This window comes from Pristiophorus japonicus, chromosome 1 (assembly GCF_044704955.1).
Source record: "Pristiophorus japonicus isolate sPriJap1 chromosome 1, sPriJap1.hap1, whole genome shotgun sequence".
NCBI lineage: Eukaryota > Metazoa > Chordata > Chondrichthyes > Pristiophoridae > Pristiophorus > Pristiophorus japonicus.
The window spans coordinates 68,883,098-68,905,771 of NC_091977.1; the positions used below are offsets into that span (position 1 = coordinate 68,883,098).

Genomic DNA, 22,674 nt, shown 5'->3' on the forward strand with positions numbered 1-22,674 from the left:
CATTTAAGAGATGACCAAAAGCATGGTCAAGATGGGTTTTTGAAAGGCTTTTTAAAAAAAGGAGAAATAGCAAAGCACAGGCATTTAGCAAAGAAGTTCCAAATAGTACAGGTGAGAGCTGTACCATCAATTGGGCTGTGGCGGGGAGGAAGAGAAGGAAGGACAGCAGTTATATAGGCGGTCAGAGTTGGAAGACCGAAGACCACAGGTTGCAGCTTAGGCTGAAAGAGGTTGACTCTATATGGCACCTTTAACATAAAAAATGAATACCAAGCAACGAAGGAGACGCACCATGAAAATGATTTGTAAATGAAGATTCTGAATTTGATGCATTGGGGACAGGAAGCCAATGGAGTCTTTTTATACTTTGGATGGGTGAGCAGGTAGTGGTCAAGACTCCAGCCAGAAAAGTGTTCAAGAAGTCTGGCATGAAGTGTAGATAATAATTGCAGGGATGGTGCAGGTGAGGCAAGAGGGAGGTGGATGTATGTGTGTTTGAACTTAGCTCATTGCAAACAGGACAAAGTTGCACACCATCTGGATCAGTCTAAGCAAGCAGCCAGGAAATGGAAGGAGTCTAGAGTAACGCTATGGAATGTATGGCAACAACAACTTGTATTTATAGAACACCTTTAACGTAATAAAACATCCCAAGGCGCTTCACAGGAGTGTTATAAGACAAAATAAAAACATTTGACACCGAGCCACACAAGAAATTACGGCAGATAACCAAAAGCTTGGTCAAAGAGGTAGGTTTTAAGGAGCGCCTTAAAAGAGGAAAGAGAGATAGAGAGGCGGAGAAGTTTAGGGAGGGAGTTTCAGAGCTTAGGGCCCAGGAAGCAGAAGGCGCGGCCACCAATGGTTGAGCAGTTATAATCAGGGATGTTCAAGAGGGCAGAATTTGAGGAGCGCAGATATCTCGGGGGGGGGGGGGGGGGGGGCGAGTTGAGGCTGAAGGGGATTACAGAGATAGGGAGGGGCAAGGCCATGAAGGGATTTGTAAACAAGGATGAGAATTCTGAAATCGAGGCGTTGCTTAACCGGGAGCCAATGTAGGTCAGCAAGCACCAGGGTGATGGGTGAATGGGACTTGGCGCGAGTTAGGACACAGGCAGCCGAGTTTTGGATTATCTCAAGTTTATGCAGTGTAGAATGTGGGAGGACAGCCAGGAGTGCGTTGGAGTAGTCGAGTCTAGAGGTAACAAAAACATGGATGAGGGTTTCAGCAGCAGAAGAGCTGAGGCAGGGGCGGAGACGGGCAATGTTATGGATGTGGAAAAAGATAGTTTTAGTTATGCCGCGGATATGTGGCCGGAAGCTCATTTCAGGGTCAAATATGACACCTAGATTGCGAACAGTCTGGTTCAGCCTCAGACAGATGCTAGGGAGAGGAATGGAGCCGGTGGCCAGGGAACGCAGTTTGTGGCGGGGACCAAAGACAATGGCTTCGGTCTTCCCAATATTCAATTGGAGAAAATTTATGCTCATCCCAGTGCTGGATGTCGGACAAGCAGTCTGACAATTTAGAGACCATGGAGGGGTTGAGAGAAGTGGTGGTGAGGTTGAGCTGGGTGTCATGTGAAAACTGACGCCGTGTTTAAGGATGATGTCGCCAAAGGACAGCATATAGAGGGGGCCAAGGATAGATCCTTGGGGGAAACCAGAGGTAACGATGCGGGAGTGGGAAGAGAAGCCATTGCAGGTGATTTTCTGGCTGCAGTTAGATAGATAAGAATGGAACCAGGCGAGTGCAATCCCATCCAGCTGGACGACGGTGGAGAGGCGTTGGAGACGGATGGATTGGTCAACCGTGTCAACGGTTGCAGACAGATCGAGAAGGAGGAGGAGGAATAGTTTACCTTTGTCACAGTCACAAAGGATGTCATTTGTGACTTTGATGAGAGCCATTTCGGTACTGTGGCAGGGGCAGAAACCAGATTGAAGGGATTCAAACATGGAGTTCCGGGAAAGATGGGCACGGATTTGGGAGGCGACAACACGTTCAAGGACTTGGGAGAGGAAAGGCAGGTTGGAGATGGGGCAGTAGCTTGCAAGCACAATGGGGTCAAGCAAGATAAAAATGGCTTTGGTCTTCCAGATGTTCAATTTGAATTATAGACCAGTCAGCTTAACATCGGCGGTTGGAAAATAATGGAATCCCTACTAAAAGGAGAAAACAGAACAATATCTAGAAACCAAAAATATAATAATCAATAGTCAGCATGGATTTCAAAAGGGAAAGTCTTGCTTGACCAACCTCATTGAATTTTTTGAAGAGGTAACAGAGAGTAGACAATGGTTAATGCAGTAGATGTAATTTATCTAGATTTTCAAAAGGCCTTCGGTAAGGTACCCCATAATAGACTGATGAACAAGGTCAGAGGATGCGGAGTCAGAGGACAAGTAGCAGAATAGATAGCTCGCTGGCTTCAGGACAGAAAGCAGAGAGTAGGGGTAAAAGATGGCAGAAGACGGCACAATGATCAATGCTGGGACCACTGCCATTCACAATTTATATCAACGATTTAGACTTTGGAATCAAAAGCATAATTTCTGTCAGAAAACATACTAAGGATAATACTTACAGTAAAAACTGCCTCGAAGTATGAATTAGCTTTCAAAGCTTCCTTGAGTTGTCTAACCAAAGCTTCAACAAATTCTCCACCAAAGTTGTAATTCCTGGCATTTAGCAGCCCCACCAGTGTTGTGTACACAGGTAATTTTTCAGGAAGCTGTCGTGCTCTAGAAGATAAAAATATCATGTCAAACACTTCAAATAAGTATTTATTTTATTTGTTAATGTGATAGAAAAGAATTACGTTTTGCCAATTTTGCAAGAATGTTAACATTTAGGAGGATTATATTATGAGCTTTGAGTAGTACAATGCCACCTTAGCACACACACAAACTTAATATTTTAACATTTGGCTCAAAGGTTACTCAAGGTAAACAAAAGATTGTAAGGAACAAATGTGTCTAAAACAGGTAAAGATTCTCTACATAATAATGAATGGATGATTTTTTTTTTAAAACCTCACTGCTACAATGACTCTGTTCTCCATGGTTGAAGGCATCTACCATAGGGTTCTTCACCCTCCCAAATTATAAAATTGCAGGCATCAGAAATTGGAATTTGAGCTTTGTTGCTGTTTTGTAAAGCACCTCATCAAAAGATGTTGACACCCATGAATGGAATTTGTTTAATATTTTTGGTACCTTATATTGGCATCAAGGTTAGAGTTCTACTTCCTCTGCTCCAACAGTGTGCATTAGCCTTGATCTCTGAAGAGCACAACTGCTCTCCCTAAGGAAGGAACAGAATCGTGATGCACAAACAACCAAACAAGGGCCATGCTTGCATTGGTCATCTGCCAACAATTCTCATTACCAATACCCCAGTGCAGTTCTACAGCCATCCTTTACAGTGAATTTGAAACAGGCAGAACTGAGGTGGGCATGAACACAGTCTTGTGCCAAATATGTTGCAATGACTACTTCAGCATGCTCATAGTGCCAAGACTGGCACACTTCTAAGTCATCTGCATCCAGATTTCCTGTTTGCAAAACCAGCAAATAGACATTTGGCATACGGCAGTACACAGTGGTTTCCCCAATACGCTAGATTTATTTTACTGAAAGTATCCATTGCTTCATAACCAAATACCAGTGGCAATTCATAGAAGCAATTCTTCCAATCCACTCTAGCACTAATTTCTAATTAGTTTGTTGCACAAAGGATCAGACTATCATAATTCCTTATAATGCACAACCCCTTAATTAAAATTGTTTCATGTACAACATTATGCTTAATCCAACTTACACTGCACAAAGTATTCTCAGGATTTTACTTTTATAGTTCGGCAAGTCAGCTTCTAAAACTCCCGCCAGACCTTCCAGGTTGCTCTCCAACGAGGAAGTGCTCTGTAAAGCAAAACATATTAATAATTCACATACAAAGAGAATGTGAAAAATCACTGAGAAGGTAATAACCTATCTAAACTGCATTTTAAGAGCATAAGAACATAAGAATTAGGAACAGGAGTAGGCCATCTAGCCCTTCGAGCCTGCTCCGCCATTCAACAAGATCATGGCTGATCTGGCTGTGGACTCAGCTCCACTTACCCGCCCGCTCCCCGTAACCCTTAATTCCCTTATTGGTTAAAAATCTATCTATCTGTCACTTGAATACATTCAATGAGCTAGCCTCAACTGCTTCCCTGGGCAGAGAATTCCACAGATTCACAACCCTCTGAGAGAAGAAATTCCTTCTCAACTCGGTTTTAAATTGGCTCCCCCGTATTTTGAGTCTGTGCCCCCTAGTTCTAGTTTCCCCAGTGGAAACAACCTCTCTGCCTCTATCTTGTCTATCCCTTTCATTATTTTAAATGTTTCTATAAGATCATCCCTCATCCTTCGGAACTTCAACGAGTAAAGACCCAGTCTACTCAATCTATCATTATAAGATAACACCCTCATCTCCGGAATCAGCCTAGTGAATCGTCTCTGTACCCACTCCAAAGCTAGTATATCCTTACTTAAGTAAGGTGACCAAAACTGCACGCAGTACTCCAGGTGCAGCCTCACCAATACCTTATACAGTTGCAGAAGGACCTCCCTGCTTTTGTACTCCATCCCTCTCGCAATGAAGGCCAACATTTCATTCACCTTCCTGATTACCTGCTGCACCTGCAAAATAACTTTTTGGGATTCATGCACAAGGACCCCCAGGTCCCTCTGCACCGCAGCATGTTGTAATTTCTCACCATTCAAATAATATTCCCTTTTACTGTTTTTTTTTTTCCCCAAGGTGGATGACCTCACATTTTCCAACATTGTATTCCATCTGCCAAACCTTAGCCCATTCGCTTAACCTATCTAAATCTCTTTGCAGCCTCTCTGTGTCCTCTACACAACCCGCTTTCCCACTAATCTTTGTGTCATCTGCAAATTTTGTTACACTACACTCTGTCCCCTCTTCCAGGTCATCTATGTATATTGTAAACAGTTGTGGTCCCAGCACCGATCCCTGTGGCACACCACTAACCACCGATTTCCAACCCGAAAAGGACCCATTTATCCCGACTCTCTGCTTTCTGTTAGCCAGCCAATTCTCTATCCATGCTAATACATTTCCTCTGACTCCGCGTACCTTTATCTTCTGCAGTAACCTTTTGTGTGGCACCTTATCGAATGCCTTTTGAAAATCTAAATACACCACATCCATCGGTATACCTCTATCCACCATGCTCGTTATATCCTCAAAGAATTCCAGTAAATTAGTTAAACATGATTTCCCCTTCATGAATCCATGCTGCGTCTGCTTGATTGCACTATTCCTATCTCGATGTCCCGCTATTTCTTCCTCAATGATAGCTTCAAGCATTTTCCCCACTACAGATGTTAAACTAACCGGCCTATAGTTGTCTGCCTTTTGTCTGCCCCCTTTTTTTTTTTTAAACAGAGGCATTACATTAGCTGCTTTCCAATCCGCTGGTACCTCCCCAGAGTCCAGAGAATTTTGGTAGATTATAACGAATGCATCTGCTATAACTTCCGCCATCTCTTTTAATACCCTGGGATGCATTCCATCAGGACCAGGGGACTTGTCTACCTTGAGTCCCATTAGCCTGTCCAGCACTACCCCTCTAGTGATAGTGATTGTCTCAAGGTCCTCCCTTCCCACATTCCCGTGACCAGCAATTTTTGGCATGGTTTTTGTGTCTTCCACTGTGAAGACCGAAGCAAAATAATTGTTTAAGGTCTCAGCCATTTCCACATTTCCCATTATTAAATCCCCCCTTCTCATCTTCTAAGGGACCAACATTTACTTTAGTCACTCTTTTCCGTTTTATATATCTGTAAAAGCTTTTACTATCTGTTTTTATGTTTTGCGCAAGTTTACCTTCGTAATCTATCTTTCCTTTCTTTATTGCTTTCTTAGTCATTCTTTGCTGTCGTTTAAAATTTTCCCAATCTTCTATTTTCCCACTAACCTTGGCCACCTTATACGCATTGGTTTTTAAATTTGATACTCTCCTTTATTTCCTTGGTTATCCACGGCTGGTTATCCCTTCTCTTACCGCCCTTCTTTTTCACGGGAATATATTTTTGTTGAGCACTATGAAAGAGCTCCTTAAAAGTCCTCCACTGTTCTCATTTTAAGAAATTACTAGTTGGAAGTTAATCCTAATTTAATTACAGCAAAGAAAGAACTCGTATTTATACAGCGCCTAACACGAGGCGTACAAGGTGCCAGACCTGAAGCAACAAGCAAGGTTCCACCCGTATCAAAGGTTTTGGAGATGTTCAATGCAATGACAAATGACTAGCATTGGGGAAGACAACAATTAAAGTCTGTGACTGAACTGGGAGGTGGGAAACTAAAAAAATTAAAATGTACTGAATCTGTTAGTAATATGTTTTTTGCCCCAATCTTTACAGGCCTCAGTTTCCACTCCATGATAACAATCAGTTGACCCCCATTATTTTTAAATATTCTCCAATAGAATATAAAATTAGGAATGAAATAACAGACTGTACCTTTTCTCCTACACGACATATCAAAGACTCCAATCGGTCTTCAATTTCAATTGGCTCAGACGTTCTTCTCCGTTTGTGAGGTTGCCCTAATGAAAAATAAGACAGATTGGACTGTATTAATTCAGTCGCATTATTTGACTCAAATGGTTTGATGCTAATCTGCAACAAAGAGATTAAAAATTTTAGATGAGGCACATTTTTTCTACACCTCCCGTGATCTTAATACTGCTTGAAGGTCATAATGACCCTCTCGCCTACCTCCCCTGCTGTAAACTCACCTTTAAGTGACACAGAAGAAACTGACTGAGGATCTACTACACTGAATAAACACTAAAAAGTCAAACTTTTTACAGTCAAATCTACCAATTATAAAGAAAATGCAGTAAACAAAAGATTTAAATGGAGCACTGACACCGCATGACAACTACGATCTCAAATCAAAGACCTTGGGGTAGACTTTCCCCAAGCCCCTCACCGCCTGATTGCCGCCCAGAAAATACTGCTAAGCTTCATCAGTTAATGCCAGCGAAAGTTTCCACTAATTCGGTCATTAAAACCGCCCGGTGAGAAAATGGTTTCTATACCAAGATTCTCAGCGGTTTCAGCCGAAAGTAGCGAGAACGGGCGGTTCTTAAAAACAATTTTTTAAATTTACTCCGAGGCTGTGATTGGGAGGGGGAAAACTTATTTTTAAAATTTTCATTTAAAAAAAAAGTTAAAAAAACATTCCCAAGATAGTTTTATAGCTAATCGCCATTTTACAATATAAAAAAAGAACCTTTAACTTACCTTTCTTTGCAGAGTACTCACCTACTACCCTGTTTCAGGCTGCTTCCAGAGGGCGGTTCCCTCGGCAATCTGGACGGGCTTCCTTTGAGGCCAAACTTACGCCCTGGCGATTCTGTCGGCAATTTTGCTTCCGGCGGTCATTTCACTATGTGGGCAGTACCATTCAAAAGGTAAGTGGGAAACTTTCGCTGGGCGGTTTCTCTCAGAAAAACAACTGTACCACTGAGAAAACGCCCAAAAAGGCGAAAGTCTAGCCCCATGACTCCTCGATGCTCATGCATGTGAATAAAAATCAGGCAGTACAAGCAACAGATAGATGGTAGAAACCAGAGACATGTATCCTAGATTAATCCGGAGACACGAGTTCAAATCCCATCACAGCAGTGGTCGAATTTAAATTCAGTGAGTTAAATAAATCTGGGATAAAAAGCTAGTATCAGTAATGGTGACCACGATTGTCGTAAAAACCCATCTGGTTCATTAATGTCCTTTACCTGGTCTGGCCGATTCCCCCACCATCAACATCCTGGAGGTAACCATTGCCCAGAAACTTAACTGGACCAGTCACATAAATACTGTGGCAACAAGAGCAGGTCAGAGGTTGGGTATTCTGCAGCGAGTGTCTCACCTCCTGACTCCCCAAAGCTTTCCACCATGTACAAAGCACAAGTCAGGAGTGTGATGGAATACTCTCCATTTGCCTGGATGAATGCAGCTCCAACAGCACTCAAGAAGCTCGACGCCATCCAGGACAAAACAACCCGCTTGATTGGCACCCCATTCACCAACTTAAACATTCAATTCCTCCACCACCGGCACACCGTGGTTGCAGTGTGTACCATCTACAAGATGCACTCATCTACAAGATGCAACTCATCAAGGCTTCTTCAACAGCACCTCCCAAACCCGCCACCTAAGACAAGGGCAGCAGGTGCATGGGAACATCACCACCTACATGTTTCCGTCCAAGTCACACACTATCTTGCCTTGGAAATATATCGTCGTTACTTCATCATTGCTGGATCAAAATCCTGGAACTCCCTCCCTAACAGCACTACGCAGTCTGCAGCAGTTCAAGGCAATAGCTCACCACCTTCTCAAGGGCAAATAGAGATGGGCAATAATTGCTGGCCTTGCCAACGATGCCCACATCCTAGGAACGAATAAAAAAAAAGAAACACAGTTGGGAGTTTAGCCATGGGTCTCAAGAATGGCTCAATATACAAATGCACTGTGTGTTGAATCCTACCAGCAAGATTAGTTCAATCCATGGTTTGTTCCAAGTTAGCTGATCTGGGGTGATGGTAAGGTGCTGGAATTGACTTAGACCGATTGCGCTATTTGCTGCTCCAACGCACTTTTCCCAGCATGCTAGTCTTGCCCTTCCTCCCACAAACTACAGGTGTTTAAAAGCCATGGAGTATAGTGTGCAGTTTTGGCCTCCTTACCTAAGAAAGGATATACTTGCCATAGAGGGAGTGCAGCGAAGGTTCACCAAACTGATTCCTGGGATGGCAGGACTGTTGTATGAGGAGACTAGACTGTATTCACTAGAGTTTAGAAGAATGAGGGGGGATCGCATTGAAACATATAGGATTCTGACTGGGTTGGATAGACTGGATGCGGGGAGGATGTTTCCCCTGGCTGGGAAGTCTGGAACAAGGGGTCACAGTCTCAGGATACGGGGTAGGAAATTTAGGACCGAGATGAGGAGACATTTCTTCACTCAGAGGGTGGTGAATCTGTGGAATTCTCTACCACAGAAGGCAGTAGAGGACAAGTCACGGAATATATTTAAGAGGGTGATAGATTTCTAGAAACAAAAGACATCAAGGGGTATGGGGAAAAAGCGGGAATATGGTGATGAGATAGAGGATCAGCCATGATCATATTGAATGGCAGTGCAGACTCGAAGGCCCAAATGGCCTACTCCTGCTCCTATTTTTTATGTTTCTATGCTTGACATCACCTGACAACTACTCTGAGCTTACCCTTTACAAATGTGGTGCAGTTCTGCAATAGGAGCCTTGGCCCTTCGTCATAATTTCTAAATTTGTAAAAAAAATTATATTGTTGGTGGTAAAAGTTGAACACAAATGTTTCTATCATCCACAATCTGAACATTTATCAACTTTAAACACCCTGCCAGGGGAGCACCGATTGACAGGGTCAGGTAACTGTGCATTTCTTCCCATCAACAGAATGCTTGGAACAGTGGGAGAACTGATCATTACTGTATCTATTGCACAGTTGAACTAGAAATTGGTGGGATGGTTAGCGACGTACTTAAGCAGCTTGCACCATTTTTTTTAAATGTTACCTTAAAAACCACAGAATCCAGTGTCCTAGTTGTACTGTATTAGTGAACGGTAAACATCAGTTCTAGAACGTGGGAAGCTGCGGGCCTCATTTATACTATCCACAGGCACCACCATTATTGAGGCAAAAGAGCTGAAGCTTGCGTTTATGGAATTGTAGCGCACAGTCCACCGATTACCAGTAATATTTCTATTGATCACAAAGAATAGGCTAGTTTGTCAGCTATTTTCAATTAAATAGCAGTCAGCTGAAGTATTTATTTAAACCGAGTACAATTTATTAAACACTGTGCCAGCTGCAGTTACTGTACAGCCAATTTAGAGCCCATGGTACAGATCAGCCGTGATCCAATTGAATGGCGGTACTGCCTCAAGACACTGAATGGCCTGCTCCTGTACCTAGCTGCACAAGATCACTATAGATAAGCAGAATTAGACTATACGTTTGGGATCAGTGCAGCACAAGAGATCCTGCCGCACCAACACAAACATAACCACTTCGGGTTACAGGTACAAGGTTTACACTCAATTCTTGATCGAGCTTTCAGAATCTCCAGTGTGGCCCAATAGTGATTGTCACTCCACTTCAAATAAATGATCACCAGGCCTAACAAAACTAGCTACCTTTGAAACATTCACCTCAGATGAAATTTCAGTCTCTTCTATCCAGCTGATGCACATCATTCGAGGTCTCATAAGCCTCATTTCATAAATTATATTCTCTGAACACGATTTCATTACGATCACCAGGTCCATCACCTTCTCGCTAACATTATGACTGGTTCTTTTCCCAGCCACAAAAATGTGTTTGTGCTTGGTTATTTTAGCTGTTTACATTTTATTTGCATATTTAAGTAATTCAAATCCAAACTTATCAGCCTCCACCACAAAGAATGGGGAGCATGTATATTTCAACTCTAATTTTAAATGTTTTCCAGCTTAGCAGATTTCATATTTGCCAAATTCTACATGACGTTATGTCGTAATAAAAACACAAAACCAGACAATATACCTTTCCAGTCAACATTCTTCAACCAGGCGTTCACACTCCACTGCTTCACATCGAGCTGAATTTAGCGTGTGAATCGGGTGTGAAGGCCCGAATTAACTTGGAATGTCTCCTCCAGGGAGTCTTGCCCTGCTTCATTTTGATGTCTAATTGGGCACTGACACCAGGTTTAGGCTGCATTTACATTATAACCTCTTTGCACTCACAATACAGTTATAGTATGAATACATAGGAACAGGAGTAGGTCATTCAGCCACTCGAGCCGGTTCCACCATTCAATGAGATCGTGGTTGATCTGTATCTTAACTCCATCCATCTGCTTTGGCTCCACATCGTTTTATACCCTTGTCTAGCAAAAATCTATCGATCTCAGATTTAAAATTAATTCAGCGAGCATTGACTGCTTTTTATGGGAGAGTTTTCCACACCTACCACCCTTTGCTTGAAGAAGTGTTTCCTAACTTCTCTCCTGAATGGCCTGGCTCTGATTTTAAGGTTACGTCCCCATGTCCTAAATTCCCCACCAAAGGAAAAATTAATCTCTATCTATCCTATCAATTCCTTATAAAAATTATAAAAACCTTAATCAAATCAATTCTTCACCTTCTATATTTCAGGGAATACAAGCCTAGTTTATGTACTCTCTCCTCATAATTTAACCCTTGGAGTCCTGGTAAAATTCTGGTGAAACTGCTCTGTATTCCTTCCAAGGCAATATCCTTTCTCAGGTGCAGTGCCTAGAACTGTACACAGTACTCCAGATGTGGTCTAACCAGGACTTTGTATAGCTGTAGCAAAACTTCCTCCCTTTTATATTCTAGTGCTCTAGGGTTCTAGGTTTATAAAGGCTAATGTTTGATTTTTTTTGGTACCTGACTACTACATTTTAGTGCTCTGTGTACATTGACCCCTAAATCTCTTTGAACCTCCACTGTTCCCAGCTTTTCACTATTTACAAACTATACTTCTTTGGCCCAAAATGGATGACCTCACACTTACCTACACTGAAATCCTTTTGCCAGTTTTGCCCAATCACATAATCTATCAATGACTCTTTGTAATGTTATGCTTCCACCTACACTATTTACTAACCACTGTGTCATCAACAAACTTCGATTATATAGCTCTTTATTGTGTTATCTAAGTCATTAATAAATATAGCAAGTTGTGAGGAGGCCATAACAAATCTGCAAAAGGATATAGACAGGCTAAGTGAGTGGGCAAAAATGTGGCAGATGGAGTATAATGTGGGAAAGCGAGAGGTTATCCACTTTGGCAGAATAAAAAAAAGCAAATTATTTAAATGGAGAAAAATTACAAAATACTCTAGTACAGAGGGACCTGGGGGTCCTTGTGCATAAAACACAAAACGTTAATATGCAGGTACAGTAAGTAATCAGGAAGGCAAATGGAATGTTGGCCTTTATTGCAAGGGGGATAGAGTATAAAAGCAGAGCAGTCTTGCTACAACTGGACAGGGTTTTGGTGAGGCCACACCTAGAGTACTGTATACAGTTTTAGTCACCTTATTTAAGGAGGGATAGACTTGCATTGGAGGCAGTTCAGAGAAGGTTCACCAGGTTGATTCCAGAGATGAAGGGGTTGACGTATGAAGAAAGATTGAGCAGGTTGGGCCTATACTCATTGGAGTTCAGAAGAATGAGAGGTCATCTTATTGAAACATAAGATAATGAGGGGGCTCAACAAAGTAGATGCAGAGAGGATGTTTCTACTCATGGAGGAATCTAGAACTAGGGGGCATAGTTTCAGAATAAGGGGCCGGCCATTTAAAACTGAGATGAGGAGGAATTTCTTCTCTGAGGGTTGTAAATCTGTGGAAAATTCGGCCCCAGAGAGCTGTGGAAGCTGGGTAATTGAATATATTTAAGGCAGAGATAGACAGACTTTTGAACGATAAGGGAGTGAGGGGTTATGGGGAGCAGGCAGGGAAGTGGAGCTGAGCCCATGATCAGATCAGCCATGATCTTAGTGAATAGCAGAGCAGGATCGAGGGGCCAAATAGCCTGCTCCTATTTCTTATGTTCTTATAGTGAATAGTTGAAGCCCCAGCACAAATCCTTGTGGGACACCACTAATCAGTTCCTTCCAATTCCTGGAACATCAGGTATATTATCCTCTTCCTCTAATGTGAAGGCAGCCACAAAGTAATTATTCAATAACTGCCATTTCCTTATTTTCAGTTGCATTATTACACCCATCTGTTTTTAAATGGACCACATTACCCTTTACTGCCCCTTTTCTTCTAATATATGTATTTTTTAAAATTGTGCTAATCTGGATATCCCTCGCAAGTTTTTTTTCATATTCCCTTTTTGCAGCTCTTGCTATCCATTCTGTCTTTCTTTACTGCTTTATCTTTCCCAGTCCTCTGGATTTACACTACTCTATGCACTTTTATATGCTATTTTCTTTAGTTTTATGTTATCTCATACCTCTTTTGTCGACCATGGCTGTTCTATTTGGCAAGTAGAGCCCTTAGGGTCCTGTATTAAGCTAAATTCTTTTTTGAACACCTCCCAATTTGCTGCTGTCAGTCTGTCTCATCCCATTAAGATTCTCGATCCCAAAATCGAGAATCTTAATAACTAAGTTAAATTTCTACTTTTTAAACCCAACATTGAATTTAATCATAGCTTGATAACTGTAAGATAAAAGTTCCCTTATTAACCGTCTGGCTCATTACTTATTACTAATCTAGTATGGACTGCCCTCTTGTTGGTTCTAGAACATAATGGTGCAGAAATTGCCAACCTGAAAAATTTCAATGAATTTACCTGGAGATTCGGAGACTTGCATATAGGCCCACGTATTTCAGAGATGTAGGCACTTTGCAGGCGTCCCTGGGATCACATGGGCCAGCCCAACCAATCAAAGTAAGGGTATTCACACTCATATTTGTGTTGAGTTCCATATGTACGGAATCATAAGTATGAATGGGAATACCCCAAAAAATACAAATACTTAAAATTAAAAAATTTTAAATCACATTTAAAATTAATCAAAATGGAATTTAATTCATTAAATAAACTTGCCTTATTTCACAGGTTTTTAAGTGTTTAAATTATTGAATAAAAAGTATTTTTCTGTCCTTTAAAAGTCTTACGCTGATAGCCTGCTTTTATCAGTTGTAAGAATTTCATGGGAATTCGCTGGGCAGAAGGCAGAATAGCCCAACTCTACGCCCGCGGAGACCTTTACTTCAGAATGCATGCGAAAGAGGATTCTTGACAGATCGCAAGTTCCAGGTTTAGGTGAGGATGTGTACTGAAGGATTGTGAATGTGGCAGAGGGATGGAGATAGGGAATCATGGGAAAATAGCTAAAGAAATGTCAAGATGCAGACAGTTGCAGAATCAACAGAAAAAAAGGTGTTACTGAGAGTTGAGGTTAAACACGGGTCACAGGAAAGAAAAGGCAATCACGGATAGGAGAGGGTAACGTAATGCTTTTTAGTGATAGGAGGGAAATAGGTTTTACTGATAAGGAAGAAGAATTTAATGAGGCTATAAACAAGCTGACCTCAGGGCCAGCTCTAATTAGGAGACCTCCTCACCTGCCTTTGGACATACTCGGGGGGGGGGGGGGGGGGGGGGGAGAAAGGGAGTGGATAGACCAAGTGCTAATCAAATGTGTTATGTTTTGAAAATATATAACTACTGTGCTTTTCGCGCTGTAAAGGGGCTTGTCCAGAGGATTACGTTACCCTCTCCTATCCATGATTGCCTTTTCTTTCCTGTGACCCGTGTTTAACCTCAACTCTCAGTAACACCTTTTTTTCTGTTGATTCTGCAACTGTCTGCTCTGATTGAAAGTGTTCCTTTGTCTTGACAAGTCCCGGTCGGAGAATCTTCAATAAAGGTCTTTTACAGAAAAGGCAAGAAGGTGTTCGCGTCAGTGTATTCGCTGAAACAGATTGAGGGAAAAAGAATCCATATTAACATTTGGTGTCAGAAGTGGGATCTCAATGGACGACTGCCGAAAGCTTGCGAATTAAGAGCCGAACTAGCCTCGGACGAGACGGGAGGAAAATGGCCACAGGAGTGAGTACTTTTTAAATACCACTTCTGTTCCCTCCAGTCCCAAAAGTCTGAAGAAAGTTTTGCCACTCGTTGGTTCTCAGGTAGCGTCCGAACGAGATCCAGGTCAATCTGGCAAATACCTTTTAACTTAGGAAATAAGTGTCCAAGTCAGGTACAACGTCGACCTTGTATTTCACTTGGCCCATCTCGGCGCTGATTTGACTTAAATAGACTATCGCGGGGCGACGCGAATAGGAACACCGCGGGGTGACGCGGAAGAAAATGGAAATTGTGTAAAACTAAATCGCGGGGCGACGCGATTTGTGTAAGGATAAAAGGAATTGTGTAAGGATAAAATATTTCTTTACCGCGGGGCGACGCGGGAATGGGCAATCATGGATCCAAAAATAGAGCCGGCCAAAAATAGAGCCGGCCAAAGAAAAAAATTAATTAATAAGCTTTGTTGAATGAAGAGAGACTTTTGTGAATGTCTGACGTTGAGTGAGAGTCCTTGTGACTGCGGAATGAATTTTTATGTTTTCATGTTTTTAAAGGCCTGTTTGGAAGAGTGGAGCAGTTGTCTGTTTATTTTAGCTCCACCCACTTCTCCAAACAGAGTGAAAGTTTTTTCAACCCTTTGTAGTGTTGTCCTGTATGTGGGAAGTTTTAAGACATTTTAAGTTAGGAACGCAGGTGTGAATATATTCGGATGATAAGTTACGGAGCTAGGAAATGCACAAAGGATAGGTTTGTTGAGTAAAAGATAAAAAATACATGGTCCCGGTGGTTGACTTACTTACTTGTCGAAAGAAAACATGCAATGATTGATTACATTGGGTTGAAAGACATAAATTTAGTCTAGGAATGAGATAAAGAATGCCTTTTAAAAAAAGCTTCTAGCTCAAAAAAGAGTTTTAAATAAAGATTGAAATTACAAAATTTGAATTGGAATTTTGAGATATTAAGAGAAGGCACAGCAAAATAATGAGGTGGATTCAAACTAAAAATAAAAATTATTAAATTGAATCTGATCTCTTAAAGAAAATAGGAGGAAATAAAACTAAAAGGTTTGGAAACAATCTAGAAATACCTTCACAAGAAAAAGATGAAGACGCCACTTTGAAAGTAAACACATGATTTTAAATTAACAAATTTACAGAGACACGAGCCCTCCGTGTAAAATACAAAACCTAATTTGAAGAAAGGTGATCTGGAAAAAAGACGTAATGCACTAATTAGGTGCTGGGAAAAAAAGGGGTGTTTGCGATGGAAAAAGACATAACTTACTAAATACTAGTTGATATCGGCTGTGAAAAAGATATTGGTTTAATTGAAAAAAAAAGAATTTGAAGTAGTAAAAGACACTCTCCATTGATAATGATTTTAAATTACGAGAAAGTTTCACTGCAGTTTGAAAGATTTCCAAAATGGACATTGTTTATCAAGAAAAGTCCTGAACAGTCTAAACAAGCAGGAGGGTTTTGAAAATAACGAGGAGAAAAGATCTAAGCTATGCGAACTCAGCACAGAAAGTGGGAATTAGAGAATCTTACTAAATTTTTAAATTCTTATAGAAAATGGAACTGGCACGGATGTTTAGATTTTGTGCCGAGAGAAAAAAAAACACAAGATTTGCCCAGTGAACGGGACCGTAAAATAAAACGAAATGTTAGAATGTACACAGCGTGTGTGAAAATTGGATTTCAGTAAACAAAATAGCTATTAAAAATGTGTGGTCTCGTTTTAAATCAATCCAAAAAAAATCTTTGGCAATTAGAAGTTAAGAAAATATTGGAGTTTATTCTAAAATGCCGTCTTTCCTGATGAGAAGACTTTTATTATGACGGCTTTACTAATGATTTCTGCTGTTTTAACGGATTCCTAATTTTTAAGCAAGTTTTGAAGGCACAAAGACTTAAAAAAAAAAGAATTTTTCAGATGATTCCGTGAAGTCACATAATGACATCAGGCTTTCTTACAAACCTGTAAAGGAGTTAACGCTTTCCATTGACAGCTGTTTTATACTGGACATTATTAATTTGGATTTCTTAATAGAATAAAAAAGACTCACCTAACAGAGGAAATGGTGCGATAGTCAGAATAAAAATAAAAACAGAACTAGCCTATGTAATAATACTCGCCTGATACAAATAAAAGAAAGATACTCAAACAAAACAAATTCAAGAGTTAAAAGCTAAGATAAATAAGCTAGAAGAGTTTTTTTTTTTAAAAACAGGGCCAGACGGATAGTGCAGTGCGCAGCCATAGCACCATCACCTATGGCAATAGAGCCAATGTACCCCACGGTGGGTAAGTGTAGTCTACAAACCCAACCTAACCTTACCTCCGATTTCACAGAGTGACCGCAACATGCATGGATAAAAGATGAGTAGACCAGAACCTAACACCTGGTGACGACCAGACTATCTGTTTAAAATTTACAGATAAAACATTCACCGAGATGGGACCGCAGCGGCTACTTCGACTCTGGAGACTCAGGATACTGGGGACCTTGAGGCCCATGCAGGCACTGGATAATACAGATGGACTACGAGAGATATAGCACACGCAGGAAAGACACAACTACATGAACTAGCTTTGTTTAATTTGACTGCCGAAATATGCATCCCAGCAGCCAAGGACTGGAGCAAGGACAGAACTTATTTTAACGCATGGCTATGTATAGTGTATTAAGTAAGGTTGTAATGCAGCAGGCTGCCGATGCCATGGGCGCCAGTAGATTCCGAGGACAGGAGCAAGTTCATAGGACCAAAAGGGGAAGGGCGCAGAAATTCAACTGGATGGAATTTCAGTTCTAGAAGCTCATGACTGGGCGGACGAAGCTGCAAACAAGCAACCAAATCCACCCCGCAAGAAATAGACGGGTGGGAACAGAACGGAGCAAAAAGGGGGTGGGACCCCAGGATGTTTAGGAAAACTGGCCAGTGGGATAAAATAAAGACCAAGGGAGGTCTCTGGAATACAAGGTGCATGTCCTAAAGCGTGACATGGTTATAACACGGAGAAGCCGGTATTGATCATGCGCAGCGCACACAAGAATGAATACAACCTAAAAAGGGGGACTAGTAATAAAAGAATCTAAAGAAAGGATAGAAAGGAAAAGAAAGATATAATTTGGGGTGAGTCAGCGACTACTTATCCTAAACCTAATGGACATCATTTTTCCTAGCTTCTGTGGGAATGAAACTAAAAGTCTATACCAGAACCTGGCACAACAGATCCTTGAAGGCCCGGAACCCACTACCCTGAGATTTAATGTCAGAAATGGAACAGGGCAAGGTCGAACAAAAAGGGGAATACTGGAAACACTAGGCACGGGTTATGCAGCAGGGGTTACAACGATGAATTCCATAGGCCTGTATGCAATATACGACCGGGGTAACAACTTAATGGCATAGTCTTGAGTGGTTTAGTAGGGAGGGACTTGGATAACCAAGCCCTACATGCGCGGTGGGGAGATGGCGCGGAAGGGGAACTGTTACAGGTGGCCCATACATTACAGAAACATACCAAGACAATAAAATTGATCCACGCAATGGGGAAAGATATAAGTAAACGATTACAGGCTGAGATAGTTTGCTCCGGGTATGGGGCCTGGATATTAAGTGAGGTATAACATAATTTGGAGCAACTCCAGAATGGAGACATACCAGATTGGATTCCGAACAGCATACTTAACAATTGGACTCTAGATAAAAAAATGAATAACACATGCGAGGTACGAAGGAATAGTCACGCATGGGTGCCGAAATTCAGATGTATTTCTGGGCGGGTGAATATGATCGGATTTATGTTGTCCATACCACAGTATGATGTAACAAAGGGAGACCCCTTATATCAGATCGATAATATTGGTGAAGTGAGAAACCAAACTCGGTTACGTTACCATCAGCCTGCCAGACGGGTGGTTAAAATTAACAATAGTACCAAAGGCATTGACATAACTGACTGCTATAAAATTAACCAAGTGATTTTATGTCGAGGTACGCCACGAATGACGAATGATGATTGCAGATTCCACCAAACAAACGGATGCATGCTGAGTATCACTCCTCTCAAACACGATTCCGAAACAATCGCTGCTCCACAAGGGAATGGAGCACAGGAGCAGCCAACCCGACGATTAAGACCAGGGGAGGAGTTACCCCCTGTGTCATCACCAACCCTAACTTGTGTTTCAGGCCCATGGGAAAAACAGATGTAAATGGATACCATATATATCCCGAGACAACAGAAATCATCCACGGAACAATCACGGATACCCTCCAAGAAGGGTACGAAGAGGCGGTATGGGAACCGCAAGGCAAACAGATACCGGAACTAAATGAGGAACAATTACGTTTGGTGCAAGGAATCCAGAATCAAAGACAACAGTATGTCCGGCTGATGGAAGAAATAGACAACATACAGAGCGACACTAACGCAATGCTGGCTGATCAGCCCTGGTACTCAAAGCTGTGGGACATTGGACTTAATATTCAAATTCACCCATGGATAAGAATATCACATTACTTGTAGTAATACAGGGTCTGGTTCTGATGGTCATGATGGGATTAACATGTGCACGAATTAAACAGACCAAACGATAAGTCAGGGCACGCACTATGATTAAGGCCATAAGGGATGAAAATTGAAGCAGTCCTACAGGAAGGATTTACCTTATATAACTCTGTGGGAAGGCTTCAGGAGGTCCCGAAGCTTGGGAGATGGCCACCCAGGTGAACGAACCTATCTGGAACTTGCCTACAGGGAGATAGTTATTGGGAAATATGGCCAGCTTGGCGTATAGCCAAGGGCCAAAAGGGGGGCATTGTAAGAGAAATTTGGCATTAGGGGGACCAGCGGGACAAGGGTTAAAGTGCTGGTTCCTGCACTGGCCCATAAGGAGGTAAAAGGCCTCTCTTCGGCCTTGTACCAAGGCTCCAGAAGTTATCAATTCAATAATATTCCGACAGGATACGATGCGAGAACCTAAACAGACATTGATAAGAGCTTGCGAAGAGGCTCGAGGCGGACTCACAAACAAGGAGGATCAGGAGAGTGCGAACGGCTGAATGCGATACTCCTGGAATAGTCACCAGGGTTATCATGGAATGATAAAAGGGGGGAATGAGGATGTGTACAGAAGGATTGTGAATGTGGCAGAGGGATGGAGATAGAGAATCATGGGAAAATAGCTAAAGAAATGTCAAGATGCAGACAGTTGCAGAATCAACAGAAAAAAAGGGTTTACTGAGAATTGAGGTTAAACACGGGTCACGGGAAAGAAAAGGCAATCACGGATAAGAGAGGGTAACGTAATGCTTTTTAACTGATAGGAGGGAAATAGGTTTTACTGATAAGGAAGAAGAATTTAATGAGGCTATGACCTCGGGGCCAGTTCTAATTAGGAGACCTCCTCGCCTGCCATTAGACATACTCGGGGGGGGGGGGGGGGGGGGAGGAAGAAAGGGAGTGGATAGACCAAGTGCTAATCAAATGTGTTATGTTTTGAAAATGTATAACTACTGTGCTTTTCGCGCTGTAAAGGGACTTGTCCAGAGGAAGGTAAACAGGCTCTGATTGAGAATGTTCCTTTGTCTTGACAAGTCCCGGCCGGAGAATCTTCAATAAAGGTCTTTTACAGAAAAGGCAAGAAGGTGTTCGCGTCAGTGTATTCGTTGAAACAGATTGAGGGAAAAAGAATCCATATTAACATAGGCGCATGCATAGTGCATGCCTAAACCCAGTACTTGCAGGGCCCCTATGGGCAAGTGCACACCTTGTACGCGCCCATTGGAGTTGTGAATTCAGGGCCATTGTTCCAGAAAACTATCTTGAATGCACGGAAGGAATTCACTACTTTTCTGACTTGAGCTACTCTGCTCTTCACAATCTATATGAAAATTTAAATCTCCCATTAAAACAGCTTTTCTATTGCTCTATTCTCTGAATTAATATATTCTGCCACTTCTTTGGTGTTATAAGGAGGTCTGTAGAAGCATCCCATTACAATTTTAAATCCTCTCTTATTCCTCAATTCTAACCATAGAATCTGCAGATTGCTTTCCCTTCATCATCTCTTACAACACCCTCAAACTGAATGGTTTCTTTCTGCATAGGAATTGCGAGATGAAAAAAGACCACAGTCCATCTCTTTCTACCATCCTGGAAGTCACATGCTACAACAATAATGGAGTTGTGGACTAATCACAGACATCAATCTCTATTAGACCCAGGCATGAAGTGACGACTTATATTTATATAGCGCCTTTAACGTAGTGAAACATCCCAAGGCACTTCACAGGAGTATTATGAGAAAAAAATTTGACACCAAGCCACATAAGGGCAAATTAGGGCAGGTGACCAAAAGCTTGATCAAAGAGGTAGGTTTAAAGAGCGCTTTGAAGGAGGAAAGAGAGGTAGAGAGATGGAAAGGTTTAGACAGGGAATTCCAGAGTTTAGGGCTTAGGCAACAGAAGGCACGACCACCAATGATTGAATAGTTATAATCAGAGATGCTCAAGAGGGCAGAATTAGAGGAGCGCAGACATCTCAGGGGGTGGGGCAGTTGTGGGGCTGAAGGAGATTACAGATATAGGGAGGGGCGAGGGATTTGAAAACAAGGGTGAGAATTTTGAAATCGAGGCGTTGCTTAACCGGGAGCCAATATAGGTCAGCGAGCACAGGAGTGATGGGCGAGTGGGATTTGGTGCGAGTTTGGACACGGGCAGCTGAGTTTTCGATCATCTCTAGTTTGCGTAGGATAGACTGTGGGAGGCCCACCAGGAGTGCGTTGGAATAGTGGAGTCTAGAGGTAACAAAGGCATGGATGAGGGCATCAGCAGCAGATGAGCCGAGGCACGGGCCATTATGTGGTCGAAAGCTCCTTTCAGGGTAAAATATGACACCGAGTTTGCGAGCAGTCTGGTTCAGCCTCAGATAGAAGTTGGAGCGAGCAATGGAGTCAGTGGGTGGGAACGAAGTTTGTGGCGGGAACCAAAAACAATGGCTTCGGTCTTCCCAATATTCAACTGGAGACAATTTCTGTTTATCCAGAACTGAAAGTCGGACAAGCAGCCTGACAATTTAGAGATCGTGGAGGGGTCGAGAGAAGTGGTAGTGAGGTAGAGCTGGGTGTCATCAATGTACATGTGGAAACTAACGCTGTGTTTTCAGATGATGTCGCAAAGGGGCAACAAGTAGATGAGAAATAGGAGGGGGCCAAGGATAAATCCTTGGGGGACACCAGAGGTAACTAATATGTCCTTACTATACAGTACAAATCCACACGAGGCCCATACTAGAGAGATGGTCACTCTATGGATCAGTAACCTTTATTAGCAAGCACTGAAGTGGAGAAGATGGGTGCAGCTTCCCCTTTTATACCTGAACAGTTGAATACATGACATCACCTCCCCCCCAAAGTCTTACTGGGATCACAGGTGAAGTCTCTCTGGTGGTTTACGCTCCCTTGTAGAGCGCCCGAGTTGGGGCTCCGGTTGTTGGGCGCTGGTCTGAGTGTCTGCTGTTTGCGGTGCCTCAGGCCTGTCCGGACTGCCCACAGTGACTGGGTTCTCCTCCACTTGGTTCCTGTGTTCGGTCACCTGTGGTGGAGTGAACTCGACATCGTGTTCTTCCTCTGCTTCTTCTATGGGGTTGCTGAACCTCCTTTTTCTTTAATCCACATGTTTGCGGCAGATTTGTCCATTGATAAGTTTAACTACCAGAATCCTATTCCTCTCTTTGGCAATCACAGTGCCTGCGAGCCATTTGGGCCCTGCAGCGTAGGCGAGGACAAAGACAGGGTCATTGACATCAATACATCGCGCCCTCGCATTCCCGTCATGGTAGTCACATTCTGACCGGCGCCTGCTCTCAACAATTTCTTTCATGGTGGGGTGTATAAGGGATAACCTGGTTTTGAGCGTCCTTTTCATTAGCAGCTCTGCGGGTCGAACCCCTGAGAGCGAGTGTG

At 42.3% G+C, this 22,674-nt stretch overlaps 1 protein-coding gene across 1 annotated transcript in view; it reads right to left on the reverse strand.

The window, feature by feature from the left end:
- Nucleotides 1-22,674, reverse strand: part of LOC139264372 (nuclear cap-binding protein subunit 1) — a 95,760-nt gene that overhangs the window by 66,981 nt on the left and 6,105 nt on the right. Inside the window, exons 2-4 of the mRNA XM_070880713.1 lie at nucleotides 6,541-6,626; nucleotides 3,821-3,921; nucleotides 2,586-2,742 (exon numbers count right to left, since the gene is read on the reverse strand). Coding sequence (XP_070736814.1) covers nucleotides 2,586-2,742; nucleotides 3,821-3,921; nucleotides 6,541-6,626 — 344 coding nt within the window. The remainder of the gene's footprint in view (nucleotides 1-2,585; nucleotides 2,743-3,820; nucleotides 3,922-6,540; nucleotides 6,627-22,674) is intronic.